The sequence below is a fragment of the Arachis ipaensis genome, chromosome B10 (genome assembly GCF_000816755.2).
Source record: "Arachis ipaensis cultivar K30076 chromosome B10, Araip1.1, whole genome shotgun sequence".
In the NCBI taxonomy this organism is placed as follows: domain Eukaryota; kingdom Viridiplantae; phylum Streptophyta; class Magnoliopsida; order Fabales; family Fabaceae; genus Arachis; species Arachis ipaensis.
In genome coordinates, this window is record NC_029794.2 from 131,487,098 (window position 1) to 131,498,895 (window position 11,798).

General features: G+C 31.0%; 2 protein-coding genes across 2 annotated transcripts in view; both read right to left on the reverse strand.

The window, feature by feature from the left end:
* Positions 479-4,046, reverse strand: LOC107621307. The gene is made up of 3 exons (XM_021113889.1): positions 3,554-4,046; positions 1,866-2,612; positions 479-1,259 (listed from the first exon to the last, which is right to left on the reverse strand). Exons 1-3 carry the CDS (start codon positions 3,956-3,958, stop codon positions 567-569), a joined length of 1,845 nt encoding a protein of 614 aa, XP_020969548.1. The 5' UTR covers positions 3,959-4,046; the 3' UTR covers positions 479-566.
* Positions 3,973-11,798, reverse strand: part of LOC110262428 (probable disease resistance protein At4g27220) — a 16,133-nt gene continuing 8,307 nt past the window's right edge. Inside the window, exons 3-7 of the mRNA XM_021114718.1 lie at positions 7,875-10,603; positions 7,011-7,799; positions 5,678-6,298; positions 4,356-4,589; positions 3,973-4,050 (exon numbers count right to left, since the gene is read on the reverse strand). Coding sequence (XP_020970377.1) covers positions 3,973-4,050; positions 4,356-4,589; positions 5,678-6,298; positions 7,011-7,799; positions 7,875-10,598 — 4,446 coding nt within the window. The 5' untranslated portion in view covers positions 10,599-10,603. The remainder of the gene's footprint in view (positions 4,051-4,355; positions 4,590-5,677; positions 6,299-7,010; positions 7,800-7,874; positions 10,604-11,798) is intronic.

Below are 11,798 nucleotides of genomic sequence, written 5' to 3' on the forward strand. Positions count from 1 at the left end.
TTTAAAATTTTAAAACTAAATTAAAACTGATCTAAAATAGTTTACCCAAAGATGGAAAATATGGGAAGTTACGGGCAGCAAAATATTTTACATTGATTCAACAACAAATACATCTTTAGAAATGTCAAAGAAAGCAACACTGCTTAAAAGTGTTCTCTATTGTTGTGCCTAGACAATTTCTCTAGCATTAAAGTTCTGACCAACATTGACACCACCTTTCTCTTTTTAATTAAACATACAAAATCAAAAAATAAATATCAAACTTGAATAAAATAAAAAAAATTAATTAAACTTATAAAAGTCTCTTAATTAAGAGCATGCATCAACTCACTTGTTACAATCTTCTTTCCTCAAATTATATATAAAATTTAATTTAGCTCTCTTTAAATTTTTTATTTTGGTCTTTGTTAATTGTAAATTTTTTTTTGTCCCTCCCTAAAAGTTAATCTAGCTCTACCCCTGTTTCGTATGAATCCGCTTGAAGAACTTACAGATAAACAAATAAATTAAAAAAGAAATTAATTTATAACATTTAAAGATTAACAATACTAGCACTTACACAAGCTTCAATTTTGGAAAGTTTTGGTTATTCCTTTGCAACAAGCTTCAATTTTGGGGCATTCTTTGATAATTATGTCATGGCAGGATGGCAACTCAAAATGATAAGAACTTGAACAAAAGCACCCAAGGCTTGGAAGTTGATAAAGAGTTAACCATTGCAATGATGGGAATTCAATAATCTTCACATTGTGGATTGATTCTTCATCACTCATTATTTTCTCCAACTCCTCACATTCATGTACTGAAAACTCTTGGAGTTGAGAAAGGCCTCTAGCTATGGAAGGAGAAAGCAGGCTTTTCAAACCGCCACAAAATCCAATCTTTAGCTTTCTAAGATTTCCAAAGGTTAAGATTCTTCCATGGTTTTCTCTCCATATGTTCATCAACTTGGGAAGAGCATAAAGATGTAGCTCTTGCATGTTGTAATTGTAAAATGTTTTGGGGTAACAATAACCTTCATCATCATCATCATCATCACCATTTGATTTTGATTTTGATTCAAAGATCTCAACAATTGAACCACATTCTCGTACCTTAAGTTGTTTTATGTGTTGGAACCTATGAAACATGTTGAATGGAACACAATGCAACAATGTTTCACTATCTTCAACAAACAGCTCTGTTTGACTTCTTAAGTAATCAAGGAGATGATGATCTTGCTCTATGAATCTGCTTCTCTCTAAGGTTTGTTGTGGAACCTATCAAATATATCCATCTTATTAGTATAAACTCAATCAATATTATTATTATTACTTTTAAGGTGAAAACTCAGGTGCAGTCAGTTTCATGTGAAGTTGATAGCTAAGAACCATTTAAATAATTTGACTAAATTGTTATCTAACTATTCTCATTTATCAACTTCACATGAAGTTGATTGCACCTAAGTTTTCACCTATTTTTAATTATAACATCACTTCTTATTTTCGATTATGATTAATTTAAAAAATTTAAAAATACTAAATAACTATTTTTTTTCAGTTATATTTTTTAAAGTATTTTATTTATCTTAAATTTTAAACTCTAAATTATAAACTTTTAATTCTAAACCTAAATTATCAACTTAAACACTAAAGTTGACTAATTAAAAGTTGATTTTTCATAATTTTTTAAAATAAAAATATTCTAACATATGCATTTTTGGATTCAAATAAAAAAATAATAAAAAAAAACTATGTTTTTACTTTTTATTATAGAAAACATGTTGCTAGCTTAAAATAAAAAAAAATTCTTTGCTTTGTCTTAATAAAAAAAAATACCTTTTTACCTAAATAATAAACTCCCACAATGAAAATGCAAGTACCTACCTTGGAGTTCTTATTAGCATAATGGATGGTGGCATTAAGGTCAACCATCAAGTCTACATACTCATATGAACCTTTATATATCTGAAGAAGCTTTGGTGTTTTAACATCTCCATAGCAAAAGCTTGTCATATTTGGACATTTTTCAATCACCATTTCTTCACAAGAAGGAAGCTCAATATCTAAGGTTCTTTCGGAGGAAAAACACTTGAAGTTAGTAAGATGACGAAGCTCCAACTTATTCAACAATGGAAATACAATAATTTGATCCTCATTTGATGATGATGATTCTTCAATTATCTCCTCCATCATGTGGCAATTATGTACTCTTAGGTGCCAAAGTTGCACTAGGCTTTTGGCCATGGATGGAGAAAACAAGCTACACAAACTGCCACAATGTTCAACTTTGAGTACTCTTAGCTTTTTGAATCCCAAAACACCACCATGAATTTTCCATATGTGGGTCAACTTTGGAAGATGTTGCAAACTCATTGATTGTAACTCATAGTTTGTGACTTCTTTTTTGTTCATCATTATTATTCCTTGTGATTCAAACACCTCTACTAGTGAATCACAATCTTTAATTGTGAGTTGATTTAGGTTTTGAAAGAGGTGCATCACATTGGAGGGAACAAGATTTAGAAGCCTTTGAAAACCTTCAATAGTCAACTCCTTTTCTTTGGTCAAATATCTTAGTGCCCATGAATGTTGCTTGATCCATCTAAGTGTTTCTGAAGTTTGAAATGTCAACTGAAACCATGAATAATACACTTGGGTAAATTAAATTATATATATCATGATAAAAAAAAATTAGAATATATCATCATATAACCAATTAATAAACATAACTTGAATGTTTATTCTAACCAAGAGATTATTATGTGAATAATCATGTATATGTGTTATATGTACATAAAAAGAAAATTAAAATGATCTAGATTCTATATGCATGCAAATGATATATTTAAACAAGAATTTGTCTTCCTTTTTTTTGTTGGAATACTTCTCATATTATTTGAATAAATTCATTTGGAAAAAGCTTTTCATTTTAATATTTTTTATTTTTTAAATTTTGTGAAAATCAAAGTAAAAATTAAAAAACTATATTTTCGTCTTTTAGGTAGCGTTTGGTGGAGAGACAGAGATAGAAAGAATGAGACTGAGAGACAGAGACTAAGAGACAGATATTGAAATAAATCTCAGTATTCTATTTGGTGCAAAATGGGAGACAGAATTGAAACAAGAATAAAACTCTAATTTAATTTGCACAAAGGGTAAAATTGGAATTAATTAATTGAAATGAGGGTATTTTAGGTATAAAATGTTATTAAAGTTTCAGTCTCCATCTCTAAAAATTTTAGTCCCTTATGTCCTTACTTTTTGGAGGTATTGAAATACTGAAATTTTAGAGACAGAGACAGAAAATTTAGTACCAGTCTCTGAACCAACAAACATAATATGAGTCTCAGTCTCTCAATCTATATCTCAGTACCTCAAAACAAACGCTACCTTACTGTTCTGCTTTATTTTTTTTCATTTCTAAAACTGTGAAAATAGAAAACATTAAAAATAAAAATAAAAATAGAAATCTAAGGGACTCTTAGAATATATAGCTTTAGTGTTTTTAATTTTAAAAAGAATTTATGTTGCACACAAGATCATATGTGAATTATAAGAATAATTATACTTACCATTCCTTTACATAGTGGCATAGTAGCATTTAGATCTCCCATCCATATGTTCTTGGCAACATTTCCAATTTCCATGGTTACTTTATCCAACTTTGGAGTGTATGAAGACCCAAATGAAAATATCTCCATCATGTGGCAATTTTTTAAGAATACTTCATGTAATAATGGAAAATCAAAGTCATATGAACCCTTGCAAAAGGCCTTGAGCTTTGGTAGATTTTCAAGTTTTAGATGCTGCAAGTTGTGAAACACAATCTTATTACTTATTACACTCATCACTTTAGTGTCTTCAAAAGATACTATTTCTTCTATGTCTCCACAGCCACATATCTCTAGAACTTGCAAATGAATAAGGCTTTTTGAAGTTGAAGGAGAGAATAAGCAACTCATTTTGTTGCATCCCATTATTGCTATGTGTCTTAGGTTTGGAAATTGGAACCATTTATGAGTGGAGCATCAAGCCTTGTGTTTCTTTCTTCCTCACTACTACTTGCTCTCTACAAAACAAAATATATATTTTATCTTTTTAAAATCAAGCAAATAAATGGTAATATAATTCAAATATTTTAAAATAATTGAATGTAAAAAATATATTATTTTCAATTAGTTGTTTTTGTTATTATTATATGAAAAATACTAATTTTTCATTTCTAAAACTGTGAAAATAGAAAACATTAAAAATAAAAATAAAAATAGAAATCTAAGGGACTCTTAGAATATATAGCTTTAGTGTTTTTAATTTTAAAAAGAATTTATGTTGCACACAAGATCATATGTGAATTATAAGAATAATTATACTTACCATTCCTTTACATAGTGGCATAGTAGCATTTAGATCTCCCATCCATATGTTCTTGGCAACATTTCCAATTTCCATGGTTACTTTATCCAACTTTGGAGTGTATGAAGACCCAAATGAAAATATCTCCATCATGTGGCAATTTTTTAAGAATACTTCATGTAATAATGGAAAATCAAAGTCATATGAACCCTTGCAAAAGGCCTTGAGCTTTGGTAGATTTTCAAGTTTTAGATGCTGCAAGTTGTGAAACACAATCTTATTACTTATTACACTCATCACTTTAGTGTCTTCAAAAGATACTATTTCTTCTATGTCTCCACAGCCACATATCTCTAGAACTTGCAAATGAATAAGGCTTTTTGAAGTTGAAGGAGAGAATAAGCAACTCATTTTGTTGCATCCCATTATTGCTATGTGTCTTAGGTTTGGAAATTGGAACCATTTATGAGTGGAGCATCAAGCCTTGTGTTTCTTTCTTCCTCACTACTACTTGCTCTCTACAAAACAAAATATATATTTTATCTTTTTAAAATCAAGCAAATAAATGGTAATATAATTCAAATATTTTAAAATAATTGAATGTAAAAAATATATTATTTTCAATTAGTTGTTTTTGTTATTATTATATGAAAAATACTAAAAAGCCAATATTTTTATCAATATTAATAATATTTGTAGTCAATAATAAATTTTATTAATCATATAACATTACTCTTATTATAGGTTTTTTTTGGTGACTACTCTTATTATAGGTTTAATTACTCTGCTGGTCCCTATAGTTTCGCAAAATTTTCAATTAGGTCCCTATACTTTTTTTTTCTTTTAATTGAATCCTTGCATCAAAAAATTTTTTTAATTGGGTTCCTACACTTTTTTTTCCTTTTATTTAGGTCCCTGTACCAATTCTTTTTTTTTTAGTTGAATCCCTATAAAATTAAGCCAATTACAATTAAGAGGGACTTAATTGAAAAAAAAAAATTGGTACAGGGACCCAATTAAAAAAAAAGTATAGGAACTTAATTAAAAATTTCACGAAACTATAGAACCAACAGAGTAATTAAACCCTTATTATATTACTAAGAGTTTCTTGGCTTTTCACTTAAATAGTAGAGTAAGGTAATCAACTACATGCATAATCTCAAAGTTATTTTTTATGATAAAAAATTAAATTAAAAAAATTAGTTTGAAGCTATTAACCACAAATATGAGTAATGATTTTATCAGAACAAGAATAAAAAAAAAGGCTATATAATATCCATTGTTATCAATTTAATTAAGTGGATTAATTAATTACTTGTTACATAAAGTTGGTAAATAGTTACCTCATGATCTTGTTTGAAATACTCATTCCCATGGCCATTCTCCAAAAATGTATTATTGCAAAAGCTTATAACATTTGGTAAATGGGTCAGTGTAAGAGACTGTAATTGAGCAAATGAGGTGATGATGAAACTATTTATCTTCCCTTCTTCCACTTTACTAATCACAACTTCAAGCATGCTACAATTGATGATGCTAATTCTCTTCAATGATGGCCATTCTAAATAATCAACACAAATCTCATGCTCTTCACTTTGGAATAGTTGCTCAACAACCTTACAGTTTGATACTTTTATTTCTTGTAACTTGACAAGAAGCTTTGCTATGGAATATGAGCATATATATCTCAATCTATGACAAGCTTCTAAACTTAAGAGAGTGATGTTATTGAATGCAATGACACCTAAAGGGCTTGATGGTAATTGCATTGTCATAAGTTTCACCAAACAATTGACAACAATGGTATTATTAGAATCTTCACTTTGTTTAAGGTGAAACAAGACATCTAGGGAATCCCATCCTTTTATTATAACATGTTCCAAAATTGGCATTGGAGATCCTCCCATTTCATTGAAGAAATTGATTTCCTTAGCATCAACAACACCTTCCTCCATTTTCAAATCCTGCAAAGAAAGCTGTGAATTAGGGATATTATTATGTAACTAATAATACATCTTATTAGGAGCTTGGAATGTTATTTTTCAGATCGGCAGGACTAGGACTAATCCATCTTAAATCAGATCTCCATCTAAACGTCTATACTACATATAAAAGGTGCGAGTTGAATCCTCTAACATTTGCTTAAGCAGACGAGTGAACTAACTACCAACTCAAATCGGTTAGGAGGCTAGAATATATAAAATAAAGGATAATGGGAGGATAGGTGGACAAAATTATCAAGATGGATAAATAATAGAGTTTTTATAATATAAGTTGTCATCACTAATTTTTCTACTATTTTATTTTTCAAGTCAGAAAAAATATTGGCAATATATAACTAAAGTAAGGAATTGATGATGATTACAGTGAGCATAAAAGAAAAGAGAAAAACCCAAAATAATCCATGACAATTACCTCAAAAGACAATGAGGCTCTTGACAAAAAAAATACTCAATCCGACTCCTTGAGATTTACTTTTATGGGATTGATTAGCCCCTTTGCCAAAAAAAGTTAATGTTATTATTATTTTTTTTTTCACAGAGGCTAATCAGTCCTAAAAAAAAAGATCAGGGGTCGGATTGGGTGTTTTTTTTTCTTGGGGACCTCGTTGTCCTTTCGAGATAATTGTCAGAGGTCGGGTGAGGTATTCACTCAAGAGAAAATTACTTATAGTACCTTTGCCTTTGAATTGGAAACTAACAATTCCTTTGTGCCTCCAAAACAACATTGAAGAAACCTCAGACTAGGAGAATCTTCCATAGAAGTAGTAGTTCCAACATCATGGGTTGTTGTTGAATTGGACATGACATTGAAATTCTCTTGTACACATACATTAGATGCCTTGAGCAGGGGGCAACCATCAATGCATAAAGACTTCATAGCTGGCCACAATATCATGTAAGAATTTGGACCAAAATTCACAAGCTGTGGAAGATCCTTAAGTGTTAAAGATTCCAATTGAACAAACACAAGGGTTTCCACATTTTGGCCTTGTTCATTCCCAACAAATTTCTCTAGGGACATGCAACTTTGTATCACCAATTTCTCAAGTTGAGTAAGAGCTCTTACAATGCTTGGAGTAAATATATATTTCAAAGAATCACAGTTTGCAACTTTGATTGATTTCAGTTTATGAAAGCCTTGAATGTTTCTTGGAACAGAACCCCAAATGTGGTTTAGATTATTAAGCCATGATAACTCTAGCTCTTTTAGTTGAGCAAAAAATGCAGCATTATCCACATGTTGATCTTCTGATTGTGATGGTTTCATATCAAAAACTATGTTTAATGATGAACATGCCCGTAGCAAAATTTTCTCTAACTTTGGAAACAATTGCAATGAATTAGATTCAAAAAGTGCACAACCAATGTTCATATGTTCACTCGAATCTGATTCCGAAGCTGACCCGGAAAACTCTTGATCATGTTCAATAAAGTTTTCAAGTAATGTATTGGATTCTTGAACCTGCTAAAATATCATTTGGTTAGAATAGTATGCAATATGTTAACTAAAAAGGACAAAAATAAAACATACACTAACCTTATAAGGTGAATGGTGCTCATGCATAATACTAGTTTTGATGAATGCAGTCAAATTTGGAAGTTCTTGCAGCTTCAATTCCACCAAATTAGTAAACACAATAATTGAGTCATCAACCTTGATTGTATTGATTGAAACAATGCATTCTATTCCATGGCTTTCAACCACATGCAAGCATTGAAGTTTGGCCAAACTAGTAGTTCTCCTTGGAAACAATAATGTGAAGATGGTCTTCAAACTTTTACAATATTCTATTTTAAGAACTTGTAGGCTTCCAAAGCATTGGCATGCACTAAAGTCAACCTTTTGACTCAAATGATGGGCCACATGACATATTATTGCTTTTAAATTCTCCAAATTCCTCAAAGAAATTGATTGAACTTGTGGAAAAACACAATGATCATCACATGAATCTGCAGCATACTCTAAATTGTTGCAGGACTCAATGATCAGATTTTTCAGAAGTGGAAATCCCTCTTCATCTAAATCTGATATGACACATTTTAAGTTCTTGATATCATCTAAGCTGAGAATTTCAACTCTTTGAAGAAAATGTTGAATGATCACACTCTTCTTGATGTAACTGTAATATGTGTTATTTAATGTCAGCACATTTGGGTGTAGGTATCCCCTAGGAACAAGACCATGGGAAATGGTAGATGAATCTCCCACATAGACCCAAAACCTTACAATGTTTTTGAAGATTAAGTCTTTGGGAAGAAATTCATCTACCATAATAAATGCAAACTCAAGAACTTTTAGCTGATGAGATAAGCATTGCAACTCAAAGAGGATATGATTAGATTCCTTTGAAGGAAAATTTCTTACTCTAAGATAGAGTTCCTCTAGCCTAGATAAGCTTGCCAAAACAGTAGCAGAAATTTGAATAAGATGATTGCATTCAGTTAAATCCAACAATCTTAGCAAAGTTAGTTGCCCAATTTCTAATGGCAATACCTTGATACTTGATTTAGCAAAGCTTAGAATCTCCAATTTCATGAGTTTCTGGCCAATTATGGATATGTCTCCAACATTGCAAGCTTCTAATCTTAGAGTGTGGATGTTGTCCAAAGCTGAAAGTGTAGAAGGCATAGATTGAATCAACACATTTTGCAGACTTAGTACCATGAGTTTGTTCATGCCTTGGAAGAAATTTTCTGGAACAGATTCCTTTCCCTTTGATGATACTTGTAAAAGCTTCAGCTTTTGACAATTTGAAACATGAGGAAGTTCTGTTTTCTTCTCAAAGATTAGTGAGATTGCACTGCTATAACACTCCAAATGATGATGATATTTTGCTGCTACAGAGGCGATAGTATCGCGAACAACATCATGCATTTTAACACACTCTTCCACATTGCTATCCAACAGCATGAAGCATTCTTTCAGTCTATCGACGATTGTGTGCACCCGGTTTCTAACTTTCCACAAAGCATCAATGCCTTTGAACATTCCTAATCCCACACCATGTCTGAATAGGACTTCAATGGGAATGTCAAAGTCTTCTGGTAATAAGGAACAGAGGAAAAGGAAGAACTTTTCTTCACCACCAAGAAAGTTGTAACTTAGCTCAATGCAAGAAAAGACACTAGTCTGCATTTCAGGAAAAGATTCTACTGATGAATTCCTCAGTTGCTCCAATGCATCCTCCCAAGCATGCTTCTCTTTATTCGCCAATGCTTTCGCTATTGTTACAATCGCGATAGGCAATCCCCTGCATTGGTTTGCAATTTCTTTTGCTATGTCATGGATGTCAGGTTTCTCTGCAAGATTAGCTCCAATAGTCTCATTGAAAAGATCCCAGCTTTCGTCTCGGGACAAGACAGAAACTGTGAAATTCCTTTGACTCTTCATCTTGATGCACACATCTTGGATTCTTGAAGTGAATAAGATCTTGCAACTTGTGGAAGGAATGCCAATGGATTCAAAATCAAGGTCTGTCCAAACATCATCTAGCACTATCAGAACACTATCTATATTCTTCAATCGATCATGCAGTTGAAGAGCTCTTCCTTGATCAGTTTCCTTGTCAAGCTTCAATCCAATGGCATCAGCAATCTGACCTTGGATCTTCCTGCAATCTGGAGTTTGAGACACCACTGCCATGACAACCTCATCAAAAGACTTATCTGCCTCTAAAATCTTGATCACTTCTTTCACAAAGGTGGTTTTTCCAACACCACCCATTCCACATATGCTAATTCTATTCACATCTTCATCTTTCAATTTATCTATGACCTCACACATGATTGATTCTCTTGTTTGGAAGCTCTTAATAGTAGTACCATTCAAGAATCTTGATCCAAGTCTTGGTGGGGGTTTAGGGTAAGATATGATTTCAAATTTCTCTTCCTTGAGCCTCATAATATCATTGGTTAATTTTTTGGCTCTCTTGCTCAATGAATAACATGACACCAAATTCAGATACTTGTTTTTCACTTGTTCATCATCTTCATAGAATCCTTGTAATTCATTCTCAATTGTGTCTATCTTGCAAAGCCAATCTTCAACATTAGATGCAATTTGATGTGAATTCCTTTTATCTGCATCCACAGTTGCTTGCACTCCAAGTTTCTTGCCTTCCAATTCCTTCATCTGGCTCTCCAAATTCTTCACATTTCTTTTGTAGCGGATTATGTATGCAAATTGGTTTGTGATTGGTGCTACTAATGACTCCCCAAGTTTTGTCACAACTCCAGTTGCTAATGCCACAAGAAATTCCATTGTCTCTTTTTTCAGAAGAAAACCAAAATGGTAGTAATATATTAGTGTTAGATTGAAAATAAAACTAGAAATATATGGCATGTGATATGATGAATTATGAATACCATTGTTATTATAGAGTTTAATTTTACGCAGGCGTACAACTACATTCGTTCTTTTGAATGACCATTCACGCAGTCAATGTAAAAAATAGTTATTTTTACTTATGCGTCATTACATAATTGGATGCATATGTAAAATTACTTTACACTAACAATGCATCAAAATTAAATTCTATTATTATCATCAATTTAAAAAAAAATTATATGAAATGATACCATTTGTATGAGTTATCTTAGTTGGGGAATTCATCATGTATCATTTCAACTTGGTTAATTAATTGTTTTTTTGTTGGTTACCTAACTTGGTTAATTAATTTTATTAGGCTAAAATTAAACACAGACCTAAGCTCTTTAGGAGTGGATTGTTTTGTGGAAATATAAATAATTTTCATTTTCACATTTTTGCATTTTTAAAAACATGATAGGTTTGTCAAAGAAAATTTTGTTTCCAATTACAAAAAACAATGAAAATATGTTTAGTTGGTCAATTTTTAAGATTATCACAAGAAAGAAAAATAAAAGTGTTGCGAGTAAAATATAGGCCAAGGTCCAATTTGGATAGTTTCATTAGTAATTGATTTACTATAAATAGAGATAGTAAAAATATAATAGGGAGAAGAAATTAAGTAATTTGTATCTTTTCCTTTTCTAGAATTCCATCAATAGAATTATCTCTCTCTTAATTCTCTCTAAATTCTCCCCTGTTTGATTAATTCTTTTCCTATTCAATTTTTTTCACAACAAAAAGCAGTGATTTTTTAGCTGGAAATATTTTCAACACTTAAAACAATTGGTTGGAAACAAGAAAATATGATTCTAGTTTCGTGCAGTTTTTGCCAGAAATATTTTCACCAAAGAAAATTTTGGAGTTTTTTATATCATTTTATTGAAAATGAAAATAAAAATACCCCAACCCAACAGCCTTGAAGATTAATAGGTCCCTTTCTTTACTTCTTACATATTTTTGTCAATTAAGAATAAAATATTTGTCCTTAGTATTTTGATTATGTATTTAGATTTTAGTATTAACCTTAAGTATTGAGTAAAAAATAATCCTTATATCTATAATAAAATATAAAATAAAAATGTTGCCTAAATT